This window comes from Nannospalax galili, unplaced genomic scaffold (assembly GCF_000622305.1).
Source record: "Nannospalax galili isolate Female #2095 unplaced genomic scaffold, S.galili_v1.0 scaffold1082, whole genome shotgun sequence".
NCBI classification, from domain to species: Eukaryota; Metazoa; Chordata; class Mammalia; order Rodentia; family Spalacidae; genus Nannospalax; species Nannospalax galili.
This window is the reverse complement of record NW_008348580.1, coordinates 165,992-193,168: the sequence shown is the minus strand read 5'-3', so window position 1 is coordinate 193,168 and position 27,177 is coordinate 165,992. Positions and strand designations below refer to the sequence as shown.

Sequence of the window (27,177 nt, the reverse complement as noted above, 5' to 3'; positions counted from 1 at the left end):
TTCCCAATAGCCCTCACTGGAATTCATACATTTTGTCATTTGTGTTAAGGCCTGTCAAGTAAAGTTAGTGTTCCCAGATGTCCCTCAGTGCAAGTTCATCCACTGGGATTTAATCAGTCTATCTAGAGTCCTTCCCTTTAAGAAGATCAGCTCTTCCTCACCCAGCAGTAATCAGCTGCCAATAGTTCTTTGACTTAAGATTGGGGCCTGCTATTCATTTCCACAATTCTGTGCTGGGTTTTTGTCTGCTTATGTTTGCATGAATCTTGTGCATGCTGACCCATTTGCTATAGGCTTATGTGAGAAGGAACCCAGGCACCTGTAGGACTATTTCTGTATTGTCCTGAGCCTCCTCCCTGGTTCTTATAACCTTTCTGCTCCCTCTTCTACAATGGTCCCTAAGCCCTGGGTGGGTGGATTTTAATACAGGAGTCCTGTCCAGGGACCCACATTCTGCAGACTCTTATTCTCTGTGATTTGGCCATTTGTGACCTTTTGTGTTCCCGGCCCTCTGTTGCATGAGGGAGCTTCATAGAGTTGAAAGATGCATTCATTAGTTCTCTTAATCCCTTGTTCTATGTTCCATGAGCCTTAGGTGTAGAGGTTGCATCCTAGATGTACCACTTAGACTTGGGCATTTCACAGACAATATCTGTGTGTGACAAACTGTGGAACTCTATAATTATCGCTGTCTCTTGAAAAAGAAGCTTCTTTGATGGGTGGTGACTGGGATACTTGTCTATAAATTTAAGGATCCATATTTTGCACATAGTAAGAAATTATATTTGTCTAGAGAAGTGGGTGGCAGCCTTAGAGTTTTCTCTAAGATCTATGACCGCTCCACCTATGTGTAATTTGGCTATGTTTACAATATCACACATGAGTTTCCTCCCACTGAGTGGGCTTTAAGTCCAATTAGGTAGCTGTTGATTACCCCCAAGATAAAAGTGCCACTCTTGCACTAATGTTGTTTGTTGTGCTGGTCATTGATGTGGTTTTGGGGCCTTGAAGCTGGGGTTGGACCATCAATTGATGTTCTCCCTTAGCAGCTTGTGTAGCGCTCTCCAAAGCTATGAGAGCTAGCCTTCAGGGGAAGTGGCTTCCAGGTCAGTCCCAGTATTGTTGCTCCAAATCCTGTGTCTGAAGTATGTCCTGTCTTCAGCAATAGGATCTTACCTTCTCTGGAAGGCCATCAAGTACTGTGGCAATAGCCCGTGTAAGTTTGGGAGTCTCTTGGACTACCTTTGGCCAACAACTCAAAGGAAGGTTTCTCCTGTCTGGCACTGTTTCTTGTTATGTAGTCTTCAGCTATACACATGGACTCATGTTGTATGTGTAATTTTTCAGTAGGTTATTGGACTAATAAAATTCTCTCTGGCTTTTTATTTGTTTGTTTTTACTAGCCCGGTACTATTTATCTCTCCTCTTTCTCTCCCTGTCTTACCCTTCGTCCCTACCCTTCCCATTTAAAGTGTCCCTCTTTTCCCCAATTCTCCTTTGATAGTTTCTGTATGCTGTGGTCCCACCTCTCTTGAGTTCCTTCTTCCCCTTTATTCCCATAGTTCTTTGTATAGTCCTCCTCCCCCTCCCATTTAACTACCCCCTTCTTACATATTTCTCCCTTAGTAACCTGTCTCCTATGATTTTTCTCTCTAGAGTTCCTTCTTTCCCTCTCCCTCCCTGGTTCCCTTCTATTTTTCTTGTTCCTGCAGTTACGTGGGGATATGGACTAACATAAGGATTTGGTGCTAGGATCCACAAATGAGGGAGAACATGTGTCTTTTGTTTTTCTGAGTCCTGTTACTTCACTTAATATAACAGTTTCTAGATTCATCCATTTACCTGCAAATTTCATTCTTTACTGCTGAGTAGAATTCCATTGTGTAAATGTAACACATTTTTATTATCCACGCATCAGTTGAGGGACACTTAGGTTGCGTCTATCTCTTAGCTATTGTGAAAAGAGCAACAACAAACATCGTTGCACAAGTATCTCTGCAATAGGATGAGTCCTTTGGGTATATGCCAAGGAGTGGTATAACCAGGTCATATGATATGTTCATTTTTTTTTTTTAAGAGTTCTCCACACTTCTTTCCATGGGGGTTGCAGGAGTTTTTAATCCCATCAGCAGTGAATGGGCATTCCCCTTTCTCTACATCCTTGCCAGCATTTGGCCTCATTTGTTCTCTTGATCTTAGCCAGTCTGACCAGTCTGACTGGGGTAAGATAAAATCTTAAGGTGATTTTAATTTACATTTCCCTAATTACTAATGATGTTGAACACTTTTTAAGATATATCTTAGCAGTCTTTATTCTTTTGAAAACTCTCAGTTTAGACCTTTAGCCCATCTTTTAATTGGGTTGTTTGTTTTCTTGATTCTTTGTTTTTTGAGTTCTTTATATATTCTGGATGTTAAACCTCTGTCAGATGTGTCACTGGTGAAGATTTTTTCCCAATCTGTGTGTTTCCTCTTCTCTTTCTTGATTTTTTTTTTCTTTTGCTGTACAGAAGCTTTTTAGTTTTATAAGGTCCCACTGTTTATGGTTGACCTTAATTCCTGAGCAACTGGTATCTGATGTAGAAAGTCCTTTCCTACACTTATATCTTGTAGGTTACCACTCTTTTCTTCTAACACGTTACTTTTTTCCTTTATCTTCAATAAATATTTTAGTTGTGTGAGCCTGAGTCTTTATTGGCTGCACCATTTTCTCCAGCCCTCAATAAATATTTTGTTTGGAGATATTTTGAGACTTTCTACATGTACACATATATACTATTCTATTTTTGCCCATTAGTTTTAGTATCAATTAAATGTACCTTGCTTAGATTATTGTGAATAGGATACTTGATCTACATCATTTATATATGTTTGTGCTGAACACTGGATTATTCTAAGCTGTGCTAATTTGTCTGTGGCAACAGTGAAGATAGAGAAAGTAAAGACATGTCTATACCAATGTTATGCTGGAGATGGAGAACACATACCCCAGGTGCTAGCCTATTCGTTGCTGAACTTTTCCTGTGGAGATTGTACTGCTACACAGTCCCCTGTGTAGCCAAAGTATGTGTGAAAATGGGTCCTTTTGTAATGCATTTTGTTCTGCTATGCCATTTGTAACTTGGATGATCCCAACTTGATGGGAGATTTGAAGCAGCTTTACATTTAGATTTTACAGCATCTGAAGAGTTTTAACAAGTACCCACAGGCAGTCTCAGTTTCAAATTCATTGTTCATAGTATTCTAGTGTGTTTTCTTAACTGAGGAACTTGTTCGAAGGTCAAGGATAAAGCATTTCTAAAGGAACTGATCATTCCTGTTGTTTGATGTTGATTCTTTTGTCTTGCACTGAAGATCTCTGAAGAAGGAACCAACTGCCGACTCTGTGTTTCATGCATGTTTTGGGCTCCTTGTTTCCTTATCCTCCTCAAATGTATGGGCCTGCCAAATATTTTCCCATTTCTAACAGCTACTTTTGTTCCCACCATCCCGTTTAGTGTCAGAATTGGTTCCCTGCAAATACAGTGAAAATTTTGTGTAATTCTCTTCATGCTACTCAGTACTGATTCTCTGCCCTTGTAAATGTGAAACATTTACTGCATTGTAGCACAGGTGTGGGTTTTAGTCCTGCTCTCCATTTTACAAGTCCTGTTTCTGATGCTTGCATATCAGGTAGATATGAGTGAAATCAGAAGCAATGTGTATGTATGACGTGTGGTCGCTGGTGGGAAGTTCGTTGTTCTATCAAAAGAGAGATCACCTTGAAGCAATAAAACTTATGAAAAGTGCTCACATTTCACATGGAGTCCTGGTATGAGAAGAAAGGCTGAATGGCTTTTCCCGGTTCCCTAAAACCTCTGGAAACAACAAAACTTTTCCATAATAAATTCTGATGGAGTACCTGGAATAGAAGTTTATGTAATTTTAAAATATTTGATCTAAAATATTTAGACCCTAAAATAAACATCTGCTTATGAATTAAAGTCTTCCAATACAGAAATATATGCAGCTCTTAATAAGAGACAAATATTACTGTATGTATATGTTATTGCAATATCTCCTACTTCGTCAGACATTTCTATGAATCGCATACCAAAAGGACCCTTTAAAAACAAGTTAATGTTATTACAGAATTTGATCTGTAGTCAACATTGTTAAAGACTTTTCACCAATGTGTAATCAGTATGCAGTTATGTGAATAGCTATCCAGTTAACTCCCATCTCATCCTGTTATCACAGAATTGATCACACCTGATTTGACCTCTTTTCTTAACTCTCTCATTAGTATATAAACTCCATGAGCATATTACCTATTCTGTCTTGTTCAGCTCTGTTTCCATTGTTGGGAACAGAGTATGATAACCTAATACATACTCAATAAATATTTGAGTGAATGCATTTATAAAATATATTTATTTTCTTTGCCAGAAAGCCTTCTTGAAATAACAATGCTTAATGTTATAGGTCGGATTCCAGATAAAAATTACCAACACCACTTAATTGAAAGCAGCAAGGTAACGTTTTATTATGGCCAACTGCACTGTCTGTGTCGGGGATAGAAGCAGCCTTGAGCATCAACCAGCCAGAGTTGTTATAGGATTACAGAAAGCACGGTTCAAACAGAACATCAGTGGGCCAATCATCATGGTTCAAACTCTAGCACATATTTGCATAGGTCAATAAAAGTTTAAATTTATTATCAACCCCCCCAGAGCAAGCAAGCAAGCATGGACAGAAGCAGACGCGGCATTAGGCAGCAGCTTCTCTCATCTCGGCCGGACATGTGGCAGCTTCTAAGAATTCCTGCTCCCCATAGGGTGTAGGCAATTTCAGGGAAACTGGAAAATAACTAGGCCAGGTCACGTAGGATGGTAAGATGGATGTCTTTTAGTCAGAGGCCTGTTACATTCCTCACTCCTTTTGATAGTGTAGTTAATTCTGTGATAAGACTAGTAGAATTACTCCTTGTCTTCAGCATCCTGTATGGGGATTAACTAGTCATAGTGGGCGTGCAGAACCATAAGATTTATAGATTGTATCCTTTGATTAACAAATTTCACTAAGGCATTTATCAGCAGGGTCCACAGATGAGAGCAATTAAGATAAAAATTAGTGGTCCTGCAATAGCACTCAACAGTGTAGTCAGCCAGGGGGACCAGGAGAACAGTGCTTCATACCAATTCTGACTATCCTGTCATGCCCTCTCTCTTTCTAGAAGCCTTTGTTTGACTAAGCCTAGGCTTTCTCTAATGACTCCAGTATGATTGGCATAGAAACAGCACTGTTCACCTAAAGCCATGCAGAGCCCTTCTTGTTGCATGAAAAGCAGATCTAACCCTCTCCTATTCTGGAGGACTACCTCTGCTAAGGAATTGAGAGAAGTTGTTAGATGACCTATAGATTTCTCTAACTCAGCCAGGTCCTAATCAATCTGTTTACTCAGAAGTTTGAAGTTTTTATCCTGAGTGATAAAGGTGGCTCTTCCTATCCTAACAGATCCTGCAATGCCCACCCCAGCCAAGAAGGGCACCAAGACGGTACCTATCCCCAGATCTAGTTCTAGACAGGAGTTCAAAATGCTCTCTGCCCCCTTCCCCCAAATAATAGTAAACCTGAAGGAGGAGGTGTACAAGAATACAGAGCTCACCTGGCGAGGCCAGGAACTTTTGGTTTATACAGGGAGTTCGTCCAGAGGTACAGGCAAACCAGGTTCCTTCTGGTGGGACTAAATAATAGTGTCCCTCCAGAGGTTGGACGAGGGGGTTAGACTGATTACACATTTCTTTATAAGGGGACACTGACAAGTTATAGCTATGACGGTAAAAGCAAGTTCCTCTGCCTGACAGACTACCAAGGGTGAGTATGGGTTTGGAGTCCCAGGGGCATAGATCTCTTTTGATCACATCCTCAGATGTGAGATTTTGGATATTGGAGGAGTTGGTTCCCATAGTCCTAATAGCCCCTATTCCTATATAATAAGGGGGGGGGCGAGGACCCAGGCAAAGCCAGCAGTCTTTAGTGAGATCTGGATCAGTAGCATTGAAAAAGTTCTAAGTATAAAGCAGAGAATCATATAACTCGGGAGGGTCCCATAACATTATTGGAGCTGGCAGGATCAGTGGGAGGAGATAAGGGAGGACTGAGGACCTTATTAGGACCAATGGGTACTGGGGGGATTGATGGGACCTCAAATTTTTGAATAGTAAATTCTGTCCCTGGGTGCTTTCCTGGGGAAAGAATCTGTATTCCCCAAATTTTACCCGTAAGCCATTTTCTCTCATCTCCATTTAGCACTTGTATAACCAGAGAATTATGGTTCCCTTGAGTATGTTTAGCTATGCCACATTGTAGGAAAATCCATCTGTCCTTTGATCTAACCCAGGGGGCATAGGTCTCACATCCCCAGGAGCCACAGTGCCATTCATTCTTGATGTTACAGTCTGAACTCCCATGTGCTGGACATCCATAAATCTTAAAGCCCTGTAAACCCTTTTCATAGGGAACAGATCCACAACCCCAAGTTCAAACAGAAATGCCCTGATAATAAGTATATACAGATTGCACAATTTCAAGCTTGAACAAATCACAAACATCAAACTGGATAGTGGGAGTGTAGCTGGCAGTGGTGTTGGTAGCTAAAGTTTTCCCATCTGCCATCCTCTTACCTATCCATTTATAAGTGACTGATACATGGGGGTTTTGACTCTCATCTCCCTTGATGGTTCCCAATACCCAGAAAATAAACATCAACATTAAGGTACCCTTATTAATTTTACTTTGAGCGGATTGTCCTTTTAACTGTCCATGATCGGGGGATATGGTCTGGGTGAACTCACTTGACTTGAGAGCGGTGGATCCAGTGGGCTCGTCCTGCAATCTTAACAGCAGTTGGAGTGAGCAAGATGACAGGATAAGGTCCAGTCCACCGTGGTTCCAGGTTGGGCATCTGGTGCCTACAGACTCAGACCTAATCTTAAGGTTCTAAGTCCAGTTGGTCTGAGTCAATGGGTGGGCTGTCAGATTTACAGGTTTCTTGCATCAGTCCCTAGACTTGGTTTAAGACAGCTTGGAGTGCCTGTAAAGACTTTTAAGAGAGCTTGGTTTGACAATTCTGCCAGATGTTCCTCCCCTAAGTGAGGGATTAGAGGTGGAGGATGGCCAAACAAGATTTCAAAAGGAGTAATTCCTTCCACATAGGGAGTACATTGTGCTCTGAGCAGAGCAAAGGGGAGAGAATTTACCCAGTTACCGTCGGTCTCTGTTATTAGCTTGGTTAAAGTTTCTTTAAGAGTTCTATTCATCCTTTCTACCTGGCCTGAAGTCCTTCCAGTCTCTCTGGAGGGCAGAAGTTAAAGATTTAGAAACATGGGCTATGAAAGCTGGGCCATTGTCAGACCCCAGACCAACAGGGATGCCAAATTGAGGTATAATCTCATTTAGCAGCTTTTTAGCCACTGCCTGGGCAGCCTCAGACCTCAACCCATCCTGAAAAGGTGTCCACCAGGACAAGCAGATACTTGTAACCATAAATCCCTTCAGTCATTTCAGTGAAGTCCAATTCCCAAGTCTCTCCAGGTCCTTGGCCTCGGAGTCTGTGTCCTGGAAGAGAATGCTTGAAAGCCGGGTTAATTTGAGTGCAAGCTTGACACCTCTGGGCTATATCCTGACACATTTGTCCTAAATTAGGAATATATAAGTCTCTCTTTGCCAGCTCTGTCATTTTGGTAGCTCCCATATGAGTTGTAGAATGTAGTTGTTGTAGCCAGTCCCTTCCTAAAGGCTCTTGGAAGGATGGGCCTTCCGTCTTCCATTAGATACCACCCTTTACTATCCTTTTTCCCGTGTAAATCCTTGATGGTAGCAAGGTCGGAAGTTGAGTAGGAGGGGAATTCAGGCAGCACTCTAGTCGGAAAGGCAGTCAAGACCTTTAAAACTTGCACAGACTGTAAGGTCATTTCTTTGGCTGTTTGATCAGCAGTCATTACTATTGGCTACTTTTGAATCTGATTTTTGGTGCCCCTTACAATGCATAACAGCCACTTGCTTTGGGAGCTATAGTGCCTCTAAAAGGGCAAGGATCTCTTCCTTATTTTTTATTTCTTTTCCATTAGACATTAGCAGTCCTCTCTCTTTATACAGAGCCTCATGTACATGCACTGTAGCAAAGGCATAGCAGCTGTCTGTATAGATATTTACAGCTTTTCCCTTTGCCCATTTAAGTGCCTGAGTTAGGGCAAGGAGCTCAGCATTTTGCGCTGAGGTGCCATGTCCCAAGGCTTAAGCCCATAGGATGTCGGTCAGAGTGACTACTGCCACTCCTACATAGTGAATACCTTCCTTAACATACCTACTGCTATCAGTAAACAATTCAGCATCCACTTTAGTCAAGGGTTGATCCTTCAAATCCTCCCATACCCCAGTTAGGGTGCTCACTCTCTCGAAACAGTCATGAGCAGGTGGTCTGGTAGCCTTGTCTGGCAAGAAGGTGGCTGGATTTAGAGTCTCTTTGACTTAAGGAAGGTTATCCACGGGGGGGGGGGGGTTGTCTAGTAGCAATACTTGATATTGCATGATGCGTGTCTTAGAAATCCATCTGTCAGGTGGGGCATGCAGCAGGGCCTCTACAGCATAAGGGCCAGTGATTTGTAGGTCTTGACCCAGTGTGAGTTTGGAAGGTTCTTTGACCAAAGGGCAGTGGCTGCTATCGCCCTTAAGTAATTTGGCCATCCAGAAGCAACTGAGTCTAGCTACTTGGACAGATAAGCCTCCTCTATGCCCCCAGCGTCTTAGTCAAAGCTCCTTTGGCTATGCCTTTATTCTCATGCACAAAGAGCAGGAAGGGTTTAGTGACATCAGGCAAGGTCAAGGCAGGGGCCCGAGTCAGGGCCTCTTTAAGGTGCTGAAAGGCTTGATCTTCAGACGAGCCCCAGATAAACTCTGTCCCTTCTTTTGCCCTGGCGGCATATAGGGGCTTAGCTATTTCTGCAAAGCCTGGAATCCAAAGCCTGCAGTATCCTGCTGCTCCCAAAAATTCCTGAACTTGTCTCCTATTCTTGGAGGCAGGTATGTCAAGAATAGCCTGGATTCAGTCTGGGCCTAATGACCTTTTTCCTTAGTGAATCTGATACCCCAAATAGGTGACAGAAGGGAGGCATACCTGTGCCTCTTTGCAGAGACCTTATACCCCAGTAGGTCCAACTCTTTTAACAAAGCCTCGGAGGCCAGTTCACAGTCCTCAGGGTTATCTGCTGCTAGGAGTAGATCATCAACATACTGTAAAAGAGTTACCTCTGGGTGAGCTTCTTTATAACAGGTGAGGTCTCATCTCAGTACCTCATCAAACAGTGTAGGGGAGCTTCTGAATCCTTGAGGGAGCGTGTCCAAGTAAGCTGCCCGTTGAAAGACCCACCAGGATCGGTTCACTCAAAGGCGAACATGGGCTGACTCACTGCTGCAACTGGTATGGTGAAGAAGGCATCCTTCAAATAAAACACTGAATAGATTTTTCTCGCAGTTCCTAACTCACTGAGGAGAGTATAAGGGTCAGGTACAGTGTGATGGATAACCTCAACCCGCTTGTTGACCTCTCTCAGATCCTGGACAGGCCTGAACTCATTAGTCCCAGCCTTTGGCACTGGCAGGAATGGTGTGTTCCAAGGAGAATGGCAAGGGACAAGAATCCCCACTTCCCAGAGTCTGCTGATATGCTTAGCAATCCCCAGTCTGGCTTGAAGGCTAATGAGATATTGCCTTATCCTGATTGGGGTAGCTGTGCTAAGCAATTGAATCACCAGAGGTGATTGATGCTGTGCCAGTCCTGGGGGGATAGTTTCTGCCCACACATGGGGTATCTTAATTTTCCAAATTTCTAACAAAGCAGATGAGCCCTTCAGTTGTTCCTCCTCATGGGGCCTTTGTTGCAGGAGATACTCCTCCAATAGAGGACAGGTGACAACAACACTGGGGGGGTTGGAGGGTTAATCCCACTGAATCGCCACCAGAAGTTATTTTAGCCTTGAACTTGTGCAGGAGGTCTCTTCCTAACAAGGGATAGGGGTAGTCTGGTATCAAAAGGAAGGAATGAGTCATAGTTCCCTTGGCCAGGTTGGTTATTTGAGCTCTGGTTTGAGGATAAGACTGATATTTCCCAGTAGCACCTTGAATTGTCAATTTTTTGTCTTCAGGGGTGCCTAAAGGCTCTTTTAATACTGAAATGGCAGCCCCAGTGTCTACCATTAATCTGGTAGGCTTTCCTTCTACCTGCAGAATGACCCTTGGTTCCTGGGGATTGAGGGAAAAATCAAGAACACATCACGCCTCCTTAATAGCCAGAGCAGCCCCTTTTCCTTTGTGGTGCAAGCATTCGCTCTGCCAGTGGCCTTCCTTCTTGCAGTATGCACATTGATTTTTCTTGAGTTTGGGTCTGTCCGACCCATCCTTGTATGGTTTACAAGGGTCCCTCCTGTCTCTCTGAGGCTGTCTAATGTCCCTTCCTAATGAAGCTACTAACACCTTTCCTATTTCTTTTCCTTGCTCTTGAGTGAGGGGGTCTTGGTTAACATAGACTCTCTGGGCTATCTCTACTAACTCAGATATTAACTTTCCTTCAAAACCTTCAAGTTTCTGCAGCTTTTTTCTAATGTCTGGGGCCAATTGAGAGACGAAGGCAATATTTAAGGTCCTTCGATTCTCAGGTGCCTCAGGATCAATAGGAGTATAGAGGTGATAGACTTGATTCAAAGCCTCTCAATGAAAGCAGCTGGAGACTCACCTCACTCCTGGATCGTTTGATTGACCATGGATAGGTTGGTGGGCTTACACACTGCTGCTCTCATTCCCTGTAACAGAGTCTGACGGTACCTGGCAAGGTGATCCCGCCCCTCACAGGTATTGGGGTTCCAGTGTGGTCGAGTGAATGGAAAGACCACTTCAATAACTGCGTGGTCCTGTGATGGGAGGCCGTCAGCCCCCAGGACAGAATGAGCAGCCTCCCGCAGGATTCTAGTTCGCTCTTCAGAAGTGAAGAGTACCTTCAAAAGCTGATGGCAGTCGTCTCAGGTGGTATGATGGGTTATGAAAATAGAACTAAGTAAGTCAATAACTTTGGAGGGATCCTCTGAAAAGGGACGATTCTGAGACTTCCAGTTATAAAGATCTGTTGTAGAGAAAGGGACATAAACAAACATAAATTGCCCTCCTTTGCCATCTTGTCCACGTGCTGTGGTGACCACTCACGGGGGCAAGAAAGCTGGGGGAGCCGAAGAGGTGGGGGCTCCAACTTGAGGATGGGAATCTCTGTGTCTAGTCCCCGTCTGAGTGTGGGAAGGACTCTGTATATAAACACCTAAAGGGGGATCATCCTCAACATTACTACCAGCTACCACCGTCTGTGGAGGGGGTTGCAGGGCCTGAGGCTCTAGGGGGTCCTCAGACTCCTGAAGAACAGGATACAGGTTCCTATGTTTAGAAACAGGAAGGAGAGCAGGGGGTGCTGAGGGATGAGGTCGAGGTGTCTTCTCCACCTGAGGAACCTGTAGACACTGTTGAAGCCAATTTGGGGGCTCATTAAGTAAATCAACCCAAGTAACTATGTAAGGGATTTGATCAGGATGGAGCTGGCTACAGATCCTGTGAACATAAATTACAGTGGTTAGATCATAGGTTCCCTCAGGGGGCCAATTAGTTTCATTAAAGGTGGGCCATAATAGTTCACATAGGGTCTGGAGCCTGGGGGCCTTAACTCAAAAGCCATATCCTCCTGCTCTCTTCCTGAAGTCAGAGAAATTATTCAACATGCACTCCAACAGAGTAGCACTCTTAGACTCAGTCTGACCCATGACAAAAACAGACACCAATCCAAACATAGACTAAGACAGGCACAGACAAATAACACTAACTTGCCACTAAGTCCAAGTTCCAAAAAATGACTGGGCTTTAGACTTAGTTGCCAGGAGGGTCCAGGAGCGTCAGACAAATAACACTAACTTGCCACTAAGTCCAAGTTCCAAAAAATGACTGGAGGACCTCTCCGGGACCTGACTGGGGGAGTTTTGCTGCATCCAGCATCCCACCTAGTGTGTCTAATCAGAACCCAGAACCAGATGGCGACAGATCTCTGGCTAGACAAAACCAGAAGAGAAACCAAAAACGAAAGTGGTTTCTGAAGCTCGCTCTTACCTTGCTAGTGATGTGGAGGGAGAAATCAGAGGGCTGGCTGGAGAAACAGAAGCAGCTGGGACTGATACAGGTCCCCTCTCAGGGAGTTTGCCAATACTGCCGGGCAGCTGAGGCTGATGCAGGTCCCTTCCAGGGGAGTTTCCCAAAACTGCCGGGCCCAGTAGTCCTCTGGATCTTGGTGGTACCTCCAAATGTTATAGGTTGGAGTCCAAATAAAAACCACCAGCACCACTTAATTGAAAGCAGCAAGGTAAAGTTTTATTACAGCTGACTGTGCTATGTCTGGAATAGAAGCAGCCTCGAGCATTAGTCAGCCAGAGTTTTTATAGGATTACAGAAAGCATGGTTCAAACAGAACATCAGTGGGCCAATCATCATGGTTCAAACTCAAGCACATATTTGCATAGGTCAATAAAAGTTTAAATTTATTATCAACCCCCCCAGAGCAAGCAAGCAAGCATGGACAGAAGCAGACGTGGCATTAGGCAGCAGCTTCTCTCATCTCGGCCGGACATGTGGCAGCTTCTAAGAATTCCTGCTCCCCATAGGGTGTAGGCAATTTCAGGGAAACTGGAAAATAACTAGGCCAGGTCACGTAGGATGGTAAGATGGATGTCTTTTAGGCAGGGGCCTGTTACACTTAAATCCCCAATATTTGGTGGACTCCCAGTCCACATCTCAAGATGGGGCTGAAATGAAGTATCAGTTACTAGTTATACAGCATGGCATAGCATTGATGATAGGAGCAGTGAGCTTTAGCAGAAAAAAAGAGTGTTAGAGGAGAAACATTGCAAGGTACACCACTAGTTGTCAGGAGGCAGACCAAGGGTAACTCGTAGCTGGCTAGGCTAAGAGAACATGATAACTTTTTGTACTGTTTCAGTACGAATAAGAGTCTGAAACATGAATTGGAGTTAGAGATTTGTAATTACCAACTTATATATCGTATTTGAATCTGTGAGCATTAAATGAGTTCAGACTGTGAGACTTGGTGAGGGTGAACACAGAAGCTTGTGGAAGCAATTATTTCAAGAATGAGGATGTGACTCAAGGAAAAAAAGTAAATATGTATTTATGTATGTGTATATGTGACATATTTGTTTGTGTGTAAGGGCCTGTGCATGCCATAGCACGCATGTGGAAGTCAGATGACAACCTCAGGTATTAGTCCTCACCTTCCACCTTGTGTTTTTAGGCAGAGTCTCTGGATTGCTGCTCCTCTGTGCACTCCATACTAGCTGGCCTGAGAGCTTCCAGGTGGACACTCCTGTCTCTGCCCCCTATCTTGCAGTGGGAGTGCTGGGATTATGGATAGACACCACCCATCCAGCTTTTACATGGCTTTGGGTACCTGAATTCAGGTTATGAAGCTTGGTGGCAAGTGCTTTTACCCACTAAGCCATCTTCCCAGCCCCATGATGTACTTGTAAACGGAAGATATGGGAAGAAAGTAAAAAAAAAAAAAGAAAAAGAAAAAAGAATGTCCTTGAACTTGGCAAATTGCTAAGGCCATTAGAAATCTTAGGAACAGCAGACTTGATGCAGTGGTGAGCTAATAGTTAAATAGTTTTTTTAGAGTATCTTAAGTACCTACCCTGCCCCTTCTTCCAAAAAAAAAAAAGTGCTATTAAAGTCAGAGGTAATTGGTTACCTTATAGAGTAGCTATTATTACCTTGGAGCTCACCTCTGGAGCAGGCGCTATAGCTGAGGAGCAAAAAGAGTAAAAACAAAGGCGTGGTTTGTGATGGATGTAATGCTTTAGGGCCATGGGGACTGGCGGTAACCTGTAGGCCTAGTAAGGTACCAAGTGGGCAGCACTTGTCCTTTCTGCTGGAAGTGCATTGAATATGTGAGCAATGAGACAACAATGGAGATTAAGTAATTCTTTTTTTAAAAAAATGGATAAAAATACATGAAAGTGTAGAAGATAATTAAGATATGGAAGATGTGGATATTTCTAATCAAACAAGAAGGAATGATTAGGGACAAATACAAGAGAGAAGAACTGAGCAGCAATGTTTGTCGCAAATGACGTTGGATTCAGAGCATGGAATTAAAAATTTGATCAAACTAAACAGATAGTATCAGAGCCTTTGGCACTGGAAGAAAGAAGAGTCGCTTCTGTTGTAATAAGGCTATATGGGTGTTGTATTTTTTCTTTGCTTTGCTATAGGTCCTGAAGCTGTGCCTCCTTCCCTTCTCAAAGTAGTGATGAAACCCATTGCAGCAGTTGGAGAAAGCTACCAGTATCCTCCTGTGAACTGGGCTGCACTCCTCTCTCCACTAATGAGGCTAAACTTTGGTAAATATCAAGTGTTTTTAGGTCTTCCTTTTAGGATTTAACCTAAATGAAAAAACAGATTTTGTGTCACAGTTGACAGTAACTGGTAGATTTATTGGGTCTTGAGGGTTGTCGTCTTGGATTCAGTAGCTGAGTTACTTTCACTGAGTTAGTGAGTCCTTGTATGATGAGGAGGAAGAGGTCAAAAAGCATAGACCAAATATAGTCCTAAAACCACCTTGAGGGACCAGGGAGATTTGCTCAGTCAGTAAAGTTTTTGCTGTGTAAGTATGAGGACCTGAGTTAGATCTCTGGCACCCACATTTAAAACAAGCAAACAAACCAAAAGGTGCAGTGACTCATGCCTGTAATCACACTGCTAGGGAGCATAGTCAGGAAGCTCGCAGAGGCTTACTGGCCAGCCAGCCTAGCCAAATCAGGGAGCTCCAGGTTCAGTGAGAGACCCTGTCTCAAAAAGTAAGGTGAAAAGGACTGGATAGATAGCTCAGTGGGTAAGAGTACTGGCTGCTCTTCCACAAGATCCAAGTTCATTCCTAGCACCCAAATAGTGACTAATGACTGTTATTAACTCCAGTTCCAGGGCATCCAGTGCCCTCTTCTGGCCTCTGCTGGCACTGTACATATATGGTACACTTACATGCTGGCAAAACACTCATTACATGTAAAATAAAAATAAATGTGACCCCTGAGGAACAGATCCTCAAATGACCTTAAGAGTAAAAATGAATCGGTTTTATCTGGACCAACTGTATGGTCTTAAATACCCAAAAGGAAAGTAATAACCAAAGATTAAATGGGACAACATAATTTCATAAGAGTCCATACGTATAGCTAAAGGCTACATAACAAGCAACAATGCCAGACAGGCGATACCTTCTTTTGAGTTGTTGGCCAGGATGGCCAAATGGATTCCCAGACAGTAACACAGCATAGAACTGGGAAAATGAACAGCAGACCCCAATCTTATCCAAAGGAATATTGACAACTGATTACCGCTAGATGAGGAACAGCTGACCCTCCTAAAACAAAGACCTCTAGATAGGCTGACTAGATTCACCAGAAGGGCAAGTAGTGGGGAATGGCTGGGGGTGCCAACAACACAGCAGACAGTAGCACGGATAGCAAAGTATAAGGGCTGTAGTGGGGGGAGGAGGGAGGCTATGGGAGGGTGCTATATGTAGCTCCCAAAGACAACCTTGTGGTGACTTCTCCCTTTTAAATGGCTCCACTAGTAAAATGCTTGAGGTCAGACCCTTACCTTGATCCCCAGCACGTGCTATCTGAGAAGTGGGTGTAAAAATAAATAAATAAATTTTTAAAAAATAAATAAACATTATTAAAATTTTAAAAATTAAGGTATAGAGCATTGAAGAAGAAACCACATGTCACCCTCTGGCTATCATCACCTACAAATGTAAATTCACGTCCTTAACTCTTGTATCAATGGGGCAAATGAGGGAGGAAGGAGCTCAAGTGTTATCCTAATGAGAAAGTCCAGAGGTTTTATTTGAAGGCTATATTCTCCTGTCCCTTCCCTGCTTTTGTATGCTATACTTGTGTTTTAGTTAAATCCTTAGGGAAAAAAAAAAAAAAAGGAGAAAAGGTGTAGGTGAGAAAAAAGTTCACTGATGGGAATCAGTGTCTTTACCTAGTCACTATACATGGTGGCTGTACCCTCCTTCATAAGGCATTCCATGCAGATTTCTGTTTGTGATAAACATACTGAAGAAGAGGGAAAAATTGGCACTGAGAGATTTTTTAGGTAGAATTTCTCATATTTCTTACAGTGTTTAAGTGTCCTGATTTTTCTAAATATTGTCAAAGAAATTTTCCCAGGTAATTTAAGATCCTTGACAGTTCCAAGACTTAGATGCTTTATCTCCTTGCTCAAAAGTTTTCAAAATACCAATTGGTTTAATGAACTCTATTATCTGTAGAAGTAATCCAAATAGGTGCATTGATTCTTACATCAAAGCCTGAAAATGAGTCAGAGAACTGAGTAGCTACATTTCAGAAATTCTTTTCCTCCTTCTCTTTCAGGTGAGGAGATACAGCAGCTGTGCTTTGAAATTGTTGTCACTCAGGCACAGTCATCGCAGAATGCAGCTGCACTGCTGGGCTTGTGGGTGATGCCACCACTGATCCACAGTCTGAGTGTATGTAGTTGTTTGGGGTGTTGAGCTGCAGGAGGAGAGGGTTCTTTTGGAGGTGTGTTCTCTGAGTCCAGAGTAGAAAAATGAAATTTACTAAAACTAAAAACTGATTCTAACTGGCCAACATATCAGAAGATAATACGGTTACAACGTCACCATTGCTCCTCTGTAAGGTTTTAGCTGATGTTATTCCAAAGGGGAAAATGGAGATCAGAGGTATTCAAGTTCCCTTTTCAACATCAATTACAACTAGAAATTTGGGAAGCTATTTGAAGGAAGGTTTGTTTGATTCTATAGTATAGGCATTTCCACGGATATTAAGAGAAAGACAATCTACTGGTACTGGGGTCCTCTTAAGTATCCCTCTGTTTCCCAGAGTAGGCAGTAACTAAGGTGAACCTTGAAAGTCTGGTAGGATTTGAATAGGTGTCAAGTCAGAGGCGTGGGGGAGGTATGTGGAAGGAGTGAACATCTCTGCTTGAGTGTTGAGCTTGAACAAATGGCTGGGATGGAATTGACTCTTTGTGGTATTTGTTACCAAAGGTACATAAGACTAGAGTAAGAATGTTTAAAGACTTTTAGTAAGAGATGCGAATTTTGTATCAAGCTGGGAAAGAAAATATATTTCACAATTCCTTGACGTCTAGTACATGATTCTCATGTTTGATTCCCTCCATAATCTGGCTCTAGTTTTTGACAGTAATGCAAAGTCCTCTTCTTTCCTCAATCTCTTGGATTTAGTCCCAACTCTACATCGTTTCTCCTTTTCTGGCCTTTCCCACTCTTCTAATGGTCTTTAGTTGAAGATGCATGCCATTGAAGTCTGTCATATTTCTCGCCACTACCCCACCTATCCACAGCAAGTAACTTCCATCCAGTTGCCATTTACTGATCACTTGCTATGAACCTGGTACCTACTAGCAGTCAATCAGTTCTACAGACATCAGATTTAATCACTACATCTCTGGCAGCTCATTAAAAAATACCTTTACTGAGTTGTAATTTATATATCCTAAAAGTGCCCCCCCTCCTTTTTTTTGGTCTTTCTGAGAGAGGGTCTCCCTGTAGCCCCAGCTGTCCTGGAACTCACTATGTAGACCAGGCTGGCCTTGAACTCACAGAGATTTGCCTGCCTCTGCCTCCTGAGTGCTGGGATTAAAGGTGTGTGTCACCATGCCTGGCTTTTAAAATTATTTTTATTTTATGTGTATGCACATATTGCCTGCATGTAGGTAAGTGCACTTGTGTCATGCAATGCCCACAGAGGACAGAAGAGGCTGTCAGATCCCCTGGGACTGGAGTTATAGACAGTTGTTAGTGGCCATTTTAAGCATAAACTTTGGTGCATTTTAGTACATTTATGTTTATAGTTATCACCAAGAATATTTATACCACTCAACACAAATCCCATTGAGCCTATTTTTTAGTCAATCTCTACTTCCCAACCACAGACCCAGGCCACCAGAAATGTACTGTCTATAATTTTGCCTCTCTGTGTGTATGTGTGGTACGTATGTGTGTACATGTTTATGTGTGTGCACATGAGTATGTGCAAGTGCACGTGTGTGGCTTTGAGCAGAGGTCAGAGAGCGCTCAGTGCTCTGTTGCCTCAGTTGCCCTCCTCTTATTTTTTGAGACAGGGTCTCTCACTGAACCGAGGTTCTAAGAACTCACTGGTTCCAATTGATTAGAAAGCCCCAAGGATCTTCCTGTCTGTGCCTCCTTGGCACTGGGATTACATGGGATTGCCATGTTCAGAGTTTTTACATGGTACTAGAGATTGAAGTCAGATCTTCATGATTGGAAGACAGATACTTTACCAACTGATCCATCTCCCAACCCCTAATTTTATCTTAAAAAAAAACTTTTATATAAATTTAAGCTGTGTGTAAATTTTAGAAATTCTATAACATAGAATTATAATCTAAAGTTCTTGAATCTGGTATTTACTTCTAAGAAATATATTTTATTACTTCAATAAATATTTAATATATAATATCAATAAACTAAGATGTGTGAGACTCAAGCAGTTTGCATACTGGATACCTGGGAAGCCAGCGTCTGCTGAGTCATAAGCCCTGTGTCTTGGACTCTTTGTTTCCTGTTGAATCTGGTATCTGACAGCCTATTGTGTTGTTAGAAGTTTCTCTACATTTTAGGCCTTCTGTTCCTGATTTAGACCTATGCAACCACCTTTGGCTGTGGATCTTCATTTTCATTGTTGTTAACTATGAATTGTTGTTTATGAATTTATTTTTTTACAAAAGGTTTTGAGCTGGCATATATTTTAAAATGAGCTCATTAGGGACTAGAGAGATGGCTTAGAGGTTAAAAGCTTTTACTACTTTTCCAGAGGACCCAGTTATATTCCCAGCATCCACATGGCAGTTAACATCCAGCTTTAACTCCAGTTCCAAGGAGATCCAGTGTTCTTTTCTGACCTCCTTGAGTGCCTGGCATCCATGTACTGCACTTCTGTACATGCAGGAAAAACACTCATACACAGAAAATAAAAATAAATAATTGAAAAAAAATGAACTCTTTAGAAAATTCATGCCAACCTTCATTGACCTTTTGGAAAGTAACTGATTTTATTGTCGGATTTTATTTTAGACTTTTCTAGCCCACTTCTTTTAGACTTGCTTCCTGTTAGTATCAAACTTGTATTTCTACGGTGCTTTGAAGTGCACTGTCTTCGAGTCTGTGCCATATAACAGAAGTAATGCGAGTCCTGTGGCATCTCGGTTCTCAGGAACTCCCTCCGAGATGCCTTGGTCAGGCCTACCTGCTTAGCAGGCTGCTCTTTGATCAGAAAGGGCTCCAGCATGCCAGTTCCCTTTATGATTTCCTTCTTCTTTCTCAGGAGAAGCTAATAATATCAGATGTTCTGTTTAACTGATTTTCAGCAGGTGAGCTCTTCACCTTCCCCCTCCACATGCATGTGCACACACTTGCATATGCACCTGCACAAACGTACATGAACTGCACATACACACACCCCACACAAAAAAAACAACCAGAAAACCTGATTATCAACTGTGACATTCTTTCAGAGGTAGCATTTGATTCCCATCTCTGAAAAGATCTAGGTTTAGGCAGAATTTCTGAATGGATTGGCCACATTTCTTGTTGGAGAATGTTTTTAAAACTGAATTATAGGGGCTGGGGAAGATGACTCAGTGAAGCACTTGCTATGCAAGCATGAAGATCTGAGTTTGAATCCCCATATAAAAGCGTAGTGTGCTGTGTTTGTAACACCAGTGCTGGGGAAGTGGAAACAGGGTTTCCAAGAAGCTTATTGGCCAGCCAGCCTATCCAGTTAATGACCTCTGGGTTCAGTGAGAGACCCTGTCTCAAAAAATAAGTAGGGGCTGGAGAGATGACTCAGTGTTTAAGAGCACCAGCTAGTCTTAAAGTGGACCCGGGTTCAGGTCCCAGCACCCACACTGTAGCTTATAACTATCCTTAACTCCATTTCCATGGCCTCTTTTGGCCTCCATGGGCATTGTATGCACATGGTGAATTCACATACATGTGGGAGAAATACTCATACACATAAAATAAAAATAATCAGAATTTAAAGAAAAAAAGCAATTGGAGAAGACATCTGAAGTCATCCTCTAGTCCCCACCCTCATGCATGTGCACACACTTGCACCCTCACACATGCACACACACACATCCACATCACAAAAGCCAAACAACAGTTAAAAAACCTGAATAGCAATTTGATGTACTTTCAGAAGGAGCATTTTATTCCCATCTCTGAAAAGATTTAAGCTTAACAGTTGATTGAATGGATTGACAGATCCCAAGTTGTCACCCTGGATCAGCAGTAACTGCATTAGCAAAAAAGACATGTATTGGTGATCCTTTAGACCATGAAGACATGGCAAAATAAGAGAAAAGGAAGTAACCTACACCTTTTATCTGTTTGTCATCCTTCAACTCAGCGATGACCTATAGGCTTCGAGCACCTCAAACCCAGACTTACCTGTTTATATCTGGTATCTTCCATTTTACTTCCAGCAAAATATCAAGAAATACCTCCTGGTATCTGTGCCTCTGTGGATAAAACATGTCTCTGATGAACAGATCCAAGGTTTTATTGAAAACTTAATGGTGGCCATTTTTAAAGCAGCTTCCCCACCTGGCAGCCCTGAGTTGTGTTCAAGTGCCTTACAGGGTCTGAGCCAAGCCATGAAACTGCCCAGCCCGTCCCACCACCTCTGGACTTTGCTCTGTGATGCTACTGGGAAAATTTTTGACCTTCTGCCAAATAAGATTCAGGTGAGGAACAAAAATATTTACATTCCTGGCAGTTTGTGCTTGAAAGTCATTCTGGCAAATCGAGCTAGGGAATGCTTTAAGAATGTGGGTGGGAAGGCCAGCAAGAAATAACCACATTCTTCACTAGAAGTGTGTTTGGTTCCAAGATCTAAATTGAAGTTGAGTATTTAAAGCCAAAGTTCTGAGCAAGCTTAGAGGCAGGTAACCAGTGCTGCACCAGGAAACTCACTATGTGGCACCTTCTACAGGATGTGTATCAAAGATGAGCAAGCACCTAAATCTGTGCCCTGGGAACACTGGCCACATTGTCTCGTATGTGGTTTCTATTAAATGCTCTCATGTCACCCCTTCCCCCTCTCACATCAGACTTCTGCACTGGAGTTTTGCAAAGTAGTTAAAAATCTTCTTAGAACAGTGGGAATTCTGACAAGGAGAAAATAGTACAGCCAAACAAATACACAAAGCAATGGAAAAGAAACATTTGACAATGTTCTTACAATGTTAGAAACTGACCATATGTTTTTGTTTGGTTAAGATTAAAATCTCATCAGCAACTGTTCTCAGAGATGTCTAATTCATGAAAATATCACTAGACTTAATTTTTAAATCTTACATTGTATTTTGACATGCTTGAGATTTTTCTTTGACAGAGAAGTGACCTAGAACTGTACATCAGTGTGGCCAAGTGCCTCTCCGAAATGACAGATGATGGTGCCAATCAGGTTTTCCAGATCACTAAGGTAACATATTCATATATCTTTTCATTTTTGAGGCAGAAATTATAGAACTGTTTATACTGTCGTTTTGGGTGAGCTGGTTTTGTATTATATTATTTATTACTGGTTAGTTTTAGGGAACTGATTGTCTCTTCTGTCAGGACTAGTGACCAGCCTACTAGTGTGAATGGTACTTAATACATGCTGTTTAGATAGGTAGATGGTTGAATAACTTTTTAACCCAAGTTTTTGTACTTTGTCAAAAACACTTTTGTTATCACCTAGAGGCAAAGATAAGTTCAGTTAAGAGTCAGAATGCAATGCACACAGAAGGTCACAACTGGCCAAGTTTTGGAGAATAAGAGGCTGTAGAGTGTATGATGGGACTCCTGTATGGAACCTGCCCACCCACATCTCAGGGACCATTGTGGAAGAGGAGGTGGAAAGACTGTAAGAGCCAGGGCTGGTTCATGAACACAGGGAGGTGGAGGCTTCCAGGCCACTGAAGGCTTGCTCATGTGAGCCTGCAGCAGTGGTGTCATCAAGTGTGGGCACCCATGTCAGTGCAATTATACAAGGGCCCAAAGGGGAGGTGAGAAATAGGTGGTGGGCCAGCACTAGATTAAGAACTATTTGAGACTGATTGCTGCTGGGTGAGGGAGAGTATGACTTACATATGACCACTGGATGGGCTGACTAGACTCCAGTGGACACATTTACACTGAAGGACATTTGGGTACAAACTCCTGAATGAATAGGACTCAGCATATATGGCAGCGTGCATAGGGTTTGGTGGGGGGATGGGGAGAGGCATGGATGGGGAGGGGGTCTGGATTTGAGTGAGAAATGTATGAAATTTTTAAAAAGCTCAATAGAAATAATTTAAAAATCTCTTCAAGGTATACCCATAAGAATGGGAATATTCTAATCAAAGAACTTGCTGATGTATTGAGGGCATACATATAATCCTGTCTAGAATTGGGTTTCTTGGACCTGACATTATATTTTTTAATGCAGAAGGGTGGTCATTTGAAAAGCAGGCACTACTAACCCTGAAGCAGGATAATTAACAAGTAACCCCCATATAGAGTCATTAATTTTTAGCATAAATACCTCCCAATTGGCCTACTTGCTTGAATATAACCTTGTATTCAGCTAGTACTACCCTCATCCCCAATAACTACTGTACATCTTGCCAGGTTGGCTTATTCAGTTGGATCCTTGAATTTCTGCATCACATAGCAGCATGGTTCCTGGACTAGTGATATCAGTACTGCCTGACAACTGATCAGAAAGGAGGTGAATTCTTAGGCCTCGTGACTGTAGTGCCCAGTAGTATGTTTTAGCACTTTCTCCATCTAGGGGATTCTGTTCCAACCCAAGGCTGAGAACCACTGTTACAGAGTGTTTGGAATACCGGCATTTCAGAGATTAGCTTGTTGTAAACAGAGAGAAGGAATTCAGGGAAGTGGTAAGAGGAGGGAGTCTAGAGCCTCACTGGTCTGTGTGAGGTTCAGATCTGCAGCATGTGAGCAGTGAAGTGTAACCTGTTCCTGCCTTAGTTTCCCCTTCTGTAAAATGAAGATAATAGCACCTACCTCTTAGGGTTGTCTTGAGAGTTAAATGACTTACTCCATGCTAAGTACTTTCATCAGTGTCTGACTTAAAGCAAAACTCACTCATTATTTATTACCATAATTGTTGCACTCATGTAACTAAGTATATTCTTTTATTACCTTCACATAATGTAGATGGAAATAAATCATCTAATTTATTTTTTGGCACCTAGAGCTAATGGTCGCTGTGCTGTTCATTGGGTTCCAAGACACTATAACAGAGCCCAATAAGCATGTTCTGATGTCCCCCTCTCAGAAATGACAGATGATGTTGTTAGTCTGTTCTGCAAAGTCAGTTTTCTATTCATTTCTTGGAAAGCATAGTGGTTAAAGTGGTAGTGAAGAACACAACTCTGGGTTCTGATATTCTGTGTGATCTCTGTAATCTCTGTAATCCAGAATGAGATCTAAGCAATTTACTTAACCTCTATATTTTGTTTTCTTCATCTGCAAAGAGCTAATAACAGTGATGTATTGCCAAGGGAGTAGTTATAGTTCTCAAATTTAAGGTTTCAGGAACATGTTAATTTCTTAACTATTGGAGATTCTAAAGAACTTTTACTTATATGGGTTGTATTTATTATTAAAAATTAGAAAATTTAAATATGTACTAAAATATGTACTCATTTTAACACAATAATAAAAAATATTTTATAGCACATATACAAAAGAATGAGAAAAGTGATATTACTTAACATTTTTGCAAAATTCTGTAATTGCCTGGCTTAGAAGGCAGCTGGATTCTTGTGGCTGGAACAGTGTTTGGTGAAGTATGTGAAAAAATCCCAACCTTATATAAATGTGTAACTGGGGAGAGAAAGAAGGCATATCACAGTCTTCTTGATAATTATGGACATTCTTCCTTGTTATCACACCAAAAGTCAACAACTGGTAGTTTCTTCAAGGTTATTTGTAATATAGAATCCAAAACCATGCCAAAGAAATTTATCTGTTTTGTGACATTAAAATCCATTGGTCTGTTTTGAATGTTAACTCTTTCATACAAACATTTTTTGAAACTGTTAGATCACTGAATTTTAAGGATCTTCCAAATGCTAATACATTTCATTATATAATATTAAAACATCATATGTATTCTTATTCTCAGAAATCTTATCAGAAAATTACTTTTGGAAGTCATCCAGCTCAAAGTAGCAAATAAAAATTTTCTGAAAACCTAGTTGGGCGTGGTGGCACACACCTGTAGTCCCAGCACTTGGGAGGTAGAGGCAGGGGGATCTCTGTGAGTTCAAGGCCAGCTTGGTCTAATAGTGAGTTCCAGGCCAGCTGGGGCTACAGGGAGACCCTGTTTCAAAAAAGACCAAAAAAAATTCATTAAAGGGCTCAAATTTAATTATTGGCAACAAATATTATCAGATATTTTTCATAATATGACAGGCTTACTTCCTTAAATTTTTAATAAAATAATCTTATAAATAGGCCATTGAAACAGCTATAGTTTGTCTATTATTCTTTCAAATGAACAGTGTTCTATGAGTAGACTGGCTTTCTTAGCTCACAACTCAATCTTTTTTTAAAAAAAATTTTATTTTCTTATTTTATGTGTATGAGTATATTGCCTGCATGTCTATAAGTGCATCTCTGTCGTGCAGTGCCTGCAGAGGTCAGAAGAGGGTGTCAGATACCCTGGAACTGGAGTTATGGACAGTTGTTAACTGCCATGTGGGTGCTGGGAATCGAACCTGGCTCCTCTGCAAAAGCAGTCAGTGCTCTTAATCTCTGAGCCATCTTTCCAATCCCACAACCTGGCCTTTACCAGTATTTTTCTTCGACACAATCATCACATTGGGGTATACAGAAGTCCCTTATACATATTCCTCAGGTTGTAACATAGAATATTGAATATATGGAATATACACTCAAGAGCCAAGGTTTAATGAAATCTAACAATTTTTATTGTTTGCAGTAGTAGTTTATGTGAAACTGGCTTTTAAAAAAATTCTGAGTGGCAGTAAAAATGAAAGCAGTTTTAAGCGAGGCATGGTGGTGCTTTTCTCTAATCTCAACCTTCAGGGAGGCAGAAGCTTGTGGATCTGTTCAAGTTCAAGACCAGCTTGATCTTCAGGCCACCCAGGGCTACATAGTGAGACCCTGCCTCAAAACAGCAATAACAACAAAAAAAATAGTTTTGACTTCACAGAACCTTGCAAAGGATCTTGGGATCCCCAGAAGTCTGCATACCACATTCTGAAAACATTAAGTATTTAGAATGGTGTGTGAAATATGCTAAAGTATGGCATCTGTTATATCATTTTTTAATATTTTCTTTATTATTTTTATTTTATGTGTACGACTATTGCCTGCATGTATGTGAGTGCACCCGTGTTGTGCAATGCCACAGAGGTCAGAAGAAGGCTTCAGATTCCCCTGGGCGGTTCGTAGCCGCCATATGGGTGCTGGAAATTGAACCCGGGTCCTCTGCAAGAACAGTCAGTGCTCTTACCTGCTGAGCCATCTCTCCAGCCCCAGGATCTGTTATATTATTATTTGTGTGTGCTTACCTTCTAACCTCTGAACACATTCATAGATTTTATTAAAAAAAAAAAAAACCAGAATGTGATATTGCAATCCTTTGTTGCATGTGCGTAAGTGCATTTTGATGTAATTCACAGGCAGATAGGTTCCTGGCCACAGGAAATGAACAGCTTTAGCATCTGGGATAATAGTACCCGTCTAACTCAAATCTTTCTGTCTGCCCTTCCCTCGAAGTTCTGTTGACCCTTCAGTTTGCTTAATAATGATTAAACAATTGGCTTTTTTTGTTTGTTTTAGAACAACATAGAAAAGGCTGCCTTTGTCAAGCTGTACTTAGTCTCTCAAGGACGATTCCCCTTGATGAGCCTCACTGATCTGCTCACTGCAGTTGTGCAGCACCACGAGAAAGAGACTGTGGCCTGGATGATGCTGCATAGCTTATACCAGGCACGCATTGTGAGCCATGCCGACACAGGTGAGGTCTGGTGCGGCGAACACCAGGGACAGAAGTACACATCTGCTGTCTACTGTAGGTTGTGTGTGCCTTCTCAACTTCAAAGCTAGTTTGTTGCTTGCTGACACAGGTTAGGTCTTACCACAGAGGAAGAGTGCCTTGGATGGAAGTGATAAGTTGTAGCTCACATCATCCATTCCCTGGATACAGGAATGAATTCTTTCCAGGGTTTTCATATTATGTTTGTTCTTCTAGGACCTTCGAGGATACAACATGAGGTTGCTTCTCTCAGTTTCAGTTTAGTTTTTTAAATACACAAAGTAGAAATTGATTCTCCCTGATGATGCAATGAAAATGGTTTTGCAGTAGTCGTTTTATAAACAGTAAAAAGGAAAACAGAAACAACACAGGAATGAATTCTTTCCAGGGTTTTCATATTATGTTTGTTCTTCTAGGACCTTCGAGGATACAACATGAGGTTGCTTCTCTCAGTTTCAGTTTAGTTTTTTAAATACACAAAGTAGAAATTGATTCTCCCTGATGATGCAATGAAAATGGTTTTGCAGTAGTCGTTTTATAAACAGTAAAAAGGAAAACAGAAACAACAAAATTAGTAAATCTGAAAGAAGACTTTTTTTTTTTTTTTTTTGAGACAGAGTCTCAATGGATAGCCCTAGTTAGCCTGGAACTCATTATGTAGAACAGGTTGGGAACTCACGGAAATCTGCCTGCCTATGCCTCCTTGTTGTGGGGATTAAAGATGTATACCACCACACCTGGTGTCTTTGATTTTTAGATCATTTTACATACGCTTTAAGAATCCCTTGAAAATTAAGCTTTCTCATGATTTCTTTGATCTTTTTGGCTATGTGCTTATTAAGTACAATTGATAAATTGCAATTAAGGCAGTTTTCTTATATTTGCCTTAGTGCCATCCCACTGAAAAGTGACCCTGTGATAAGAAACTTAATTC

The 27,177-nt window shown here is 41.7% G+C and overlaps 1 protein-coding gene across 4 annotated transcripts in view; it reads left to right on the top strand.

The window, feature by feature from the left end:
- Focad (focadhesin) overlaps window positions 1–27,177 on the top strand; it is a 399,091-nt gene that overhangs the window by 355,523 nt on the left and 16,391 nt on the right. For all 4 annotated transcript variants that reach the window (XM_029569601.1, XM_008845526.3, XM_008845525.3 and 1 more), the window contains 5 exons: window positions 14,352–14,480; window positions 16,521–16,636; window positions 20,662–20,922; window positions 21,573–21,662; window positions 26,048–26,225. In XM_029569601.1, the coding sequence (XP_029425461.1) occupies window positions 14,352–14,480; window positions 16,521–16,636; window positions 20,662–20,922; window positions 21,573–21,662; window positions 26,048–26,225 (774 nt within the window). The remainder of the gene's footprint in view (window positions 1–14,351; window positions 14,481–16,520; window positions 16,637–20,661; window positions 20,923–21,572; window positions 21,663–26,047; window positions 26,226–27,177) is intronic.